Source organism: Pinus tabuliformis, chromosome 1_1, assembly GCF_031772625.1.
Source record: "Pinus tabuliformis cultivar Carrire ecotype Pingquan chromosome 1_1, CPIR1, whole genome shotgun sequence".
NCBI lineage: Eukaryota > Viridiplantae > Streptophyta > Pinopsida > Pinales > Pinaceae > Pinus > Pinus tabuliformis.
In genome coordinates, this window is record NC_142297.1 from 16,433,719 (window position 1) to 16,437,344 (window position 3,626).

General features: G+C 42.6%; 1 protein-coding gene across 1 annotated transcript; it reads left to right on the forward strand.

Annotated features, from left to right (window-relative positions):
• The first annotated feature begins 833 nt into the window (after positions 1–833).
• LOC149211385 (uncharacterized) lies at positions 834–1,643 on the forward strand. Its single transcript, XM_089388379.1, has one exon. It carries the CDS (start codon positions 834–836, stop codon positions 1,641–1,643), a length of 810 nt encoding a protein of 269 aa, XP_089244505.1.
• Positions 1,644–3,626: the final 1,983 nt, after the last annotated feature.

Consider the following 3,626-nt stretch of genomic DNA (forward strand, 5'->3'; position numbering starts at 1 on the left):
CCAAAGGGAGGTGGTTATATAGAAATTGTCGAATCCAGAAAACTAGGAAAAAAACTAGTAAAAAACTAGAAAAGGTTAAGAAAAGCTAAAGGGAGACCTAAAATAGCAACAATGACACAGGACAACCTATGCCAACTATCATCCACGAGGAAAGCATGAGGAGAGGTCCATTTCCCAAGGAAGGCAACTTTAAAACATGCTAAAATGGTCTGGGGGACCAAATCACTTGATTTAAGGGGGAATCTTCATGTGGGGCGCCAATCCTCAAATAACTCAAGTGGATGAGGCGTGGTTAGGTGTGAACATGCACTTAGATGTCTAAATGGTTTAGGAAAGTGGTTGGACCAATATTTCCATAATATTAAGCCTTTAAAGGCAAAAAACAAGGGAATGTTGGTCCACCCAACTTGTTTACCAAAAACCCAAGTATGAACATGATTTTTAGTGCATGTGGCTAAGTCAATGATATATATATATATTTTAAATAATTTAACCAAGTCAACATAACATTATTGTGAATATTACACTATCCTACATAATGTGTTATATTAACAATTATATTTTTAATTTAATTTTTTATTATTAACTACAAAAATAATTATTATATGAGTTGAACAAATATACATTTAACAAAAATATGTAGCAAGATTCTTAACAATGGAGCGCTTACTTTAATCAATCAATTCTATAAATAGACTTTGTTACAATATCTACTATAGCTTAATAATATAACATGTCAAAAAACACCATAACTTGTGTTTATATAATTCTGCGGTGAAACCTAGCGCGCGCAGCCTGCCGCCTTCGGCCTTCTGGTCTGCGCTCACCCCCTGATGGCTTCTCCGGAGACTCCGCCGGAGGAGTCCGCCCAGCAACAGGCCTTCTCGGCTCTTGTCAGCTCTCTGCCGCCTCAACGAGATCGACCATCACTCTCCAAATTTGTTAAAAAATTAGAAGGACTTCAGGAGGTTTCCCTTCCTCCTTCTGTGCCTAGATTGGCTGCTCTAGCTCTGGCCGAGAAAGGTTTGATCGGACAATTCACTGGTCTTTGGCCCTCACCTAAAACTGTTCAGAGGTGGGTGGAAAGAAACTGGTTGGACAAAACACAAGGAAAAATTGCCATTAGATTCTGCGGGAAAGGCTACTTTACCTTTCACTTCGAGACAAAGAATGACAAGGATCTGATATTTCGCAACGGACCATATTTTATGGACTCCAGAGGTCTGTACCTAAACAAGTGGACTCCAGACTTCGACCCAGAGCTCGACATTCCTAATGCAGTTCCTGTTTGGGTTCGTCTCCCACATCTCCCATTACACTGCTGGGGAGATGACTCTGTAAGAGCCATTGGAAACGCAGTCGGCAAATATATTGACAGAAGCGAACCAAGAGACAACATGCAAGCCTGCGCTCGTATCTGCGTCGAGGTCGATCTGGGCAAAGGACTTCCAGAAGCTATCAAGATCAAAGTCGATGAATGGTCACACATACAACAGCTCGACTATGAACAGATCCCCTTCAAATGTAAGGTATGTCATGAGTATGGTCATTTTGCCAATCGCTGCACTAAGATTATTAATGTGGATAATAATACTCAAGATCAGCAATGGGAAGTGGTTAAAAAAAAAAAAATCTGCCCCTAGCCCCTCTTTACCCAATGAACCTGGTCCCTCATCTCTTAAAACCTCTGCCCATATCCAGTCTCCTCCGCCTCCCCCTCCTCATCTATCTCACTCCCCCGTTCTTGAAAATCCCCTTCATTCTCCTCCATCCACCAACCCTTTCCATGTTCTTTCCCTCCCTGAAGATGATCCTTCCCCCTCGATCCCCTCTGCCCAACCCTCCTCCCCTCCTGAACAGTCCTCCTCCCCTCATACGAGTGCCCACCCCCCTCTCTTAACTGAACCTCTCCCTCCTAGAATTACCCGTAGCAACTCTAAGGATCAGGGTTCCTCCTTTGATGGACAAAAGAAGCCGGGAAGAAAGACTACAAAGCAGCACAGGGATGAAAACGCGCAAAAAGACATAGCACTAGGCCTGCAGCATCCAATAGAATCCTACATTCAGGCCACAAAAGATCAAGAAGTAGCCAGCAAAGACAAAGGAGGCAGAGCACCTTCTCGAAACATTGGTTTGAAATGATCAAAATACTCTCATGGAACAGCAGGGGACTTGGGCACCCCGCTAAAATCAATGCTCTAACAGACCTTATAGTGCAGGAGAAACCATCCATCATTTTACTTCAGGAAACGAAACAAAGAGAAACAGAAATCAGCAAAATCATTGGAAAGTATAAAAATTACAGAGGAAGCATATGTGAAGCGCGAGGAGCTTCGGGAGGAATTACTACAATATGGAATCAGAATGACTGGCAATGTGAATCTGAGATAGTCGATCAGCATTGGATAAAATCAGTCCTGAGGAACAATAACAGCCATCAGCAGATTGTCATCTTCAACGTATATGTCCCCAATCACTACAGGGATAAAGGAAATTGCTGGGAAACTCTTAGCAATCACATTCTGGAAGGAGACAGCAACAATACCATCGTAGGCGGTGACTTCAACTTAATCCTCCATGCAAATGAAAAGCGAGGGGGGAATTTTCTGCCAGACCCATTCAGGAACCAAATGGAAAATGTAATGCACATTGGTGACCTGATAGACATAACTCCAAAAAATCGCAAGTTCACATGGAACAATCGAAGACTGGGCAGTCACAATATCATGGAGAGATTGGATAGATTCTTGGTGAACATTTCTCTTTTGTCAACCTTTTCATCTGTCAATTCCGCCATTTTGCCTTTCGCTGCCTCAGACCACTATCCAATTACCCTCGATTTGATCACTCACTGCGCCCTTGGTCCGCTGCCTTTTAAATTTAATCAGATTTGGAGCGATCAACAAGCTGCCCGAAATATCATTCAGCTCACCTGGAGGCAGCATATTGAAGGATCCCCAGGCTACATATGGGAGAGCAAACTGAAGAACGTGCAAAGAGCGCTTAGACAATGGGCCAAAACGTATTACAAGGAGCCAGAACAGGAAAAGCATGAGCTAAAGTTACAAATCGCTGAACTCCAGAGCACAATTGAGCAAAATGATTACTGCCACAGTAAAAAACTTCAAGAAGAAGAGCTGTACAATAAACTGAGCAAAATTAAAAGGCAGGAGGAGGAAAAATGGCGCACCAAATCAAGACAAGTATGGTTGGAAAGCGGGGATAAGAACACTTCATTCTTCCATAAGCAAGCCACCGCTAGACAAGTCAGAAATACCATCACTGCTATCTCGGACAGCGCAGGGACACACCATGTGGAACAAGTAGATATTAAAGAAGCAGCTACAGAGCACTTCAAGGACCTGTTAACTGAGGTGCCAGAGGAAGAAACTTATGAAGACTTACTACAGCATTTGCATCCTAAAGTCACAGATGATCTAAACAAAATGTTGACAGCTGAAATAAAAGAGGAAGAAATTGTTGAAGCAATCTGGACCCTTCATCCCAACAAGGCACCTGGTCCAGATGGGTTCCCTATTAGCTTTTATAGGGATTACTGGGAGCTGATAAAGAAAGACCTCATAAAATACATCAAGTGGATTCAAAAAAAAGGTAAAATAGGTGGA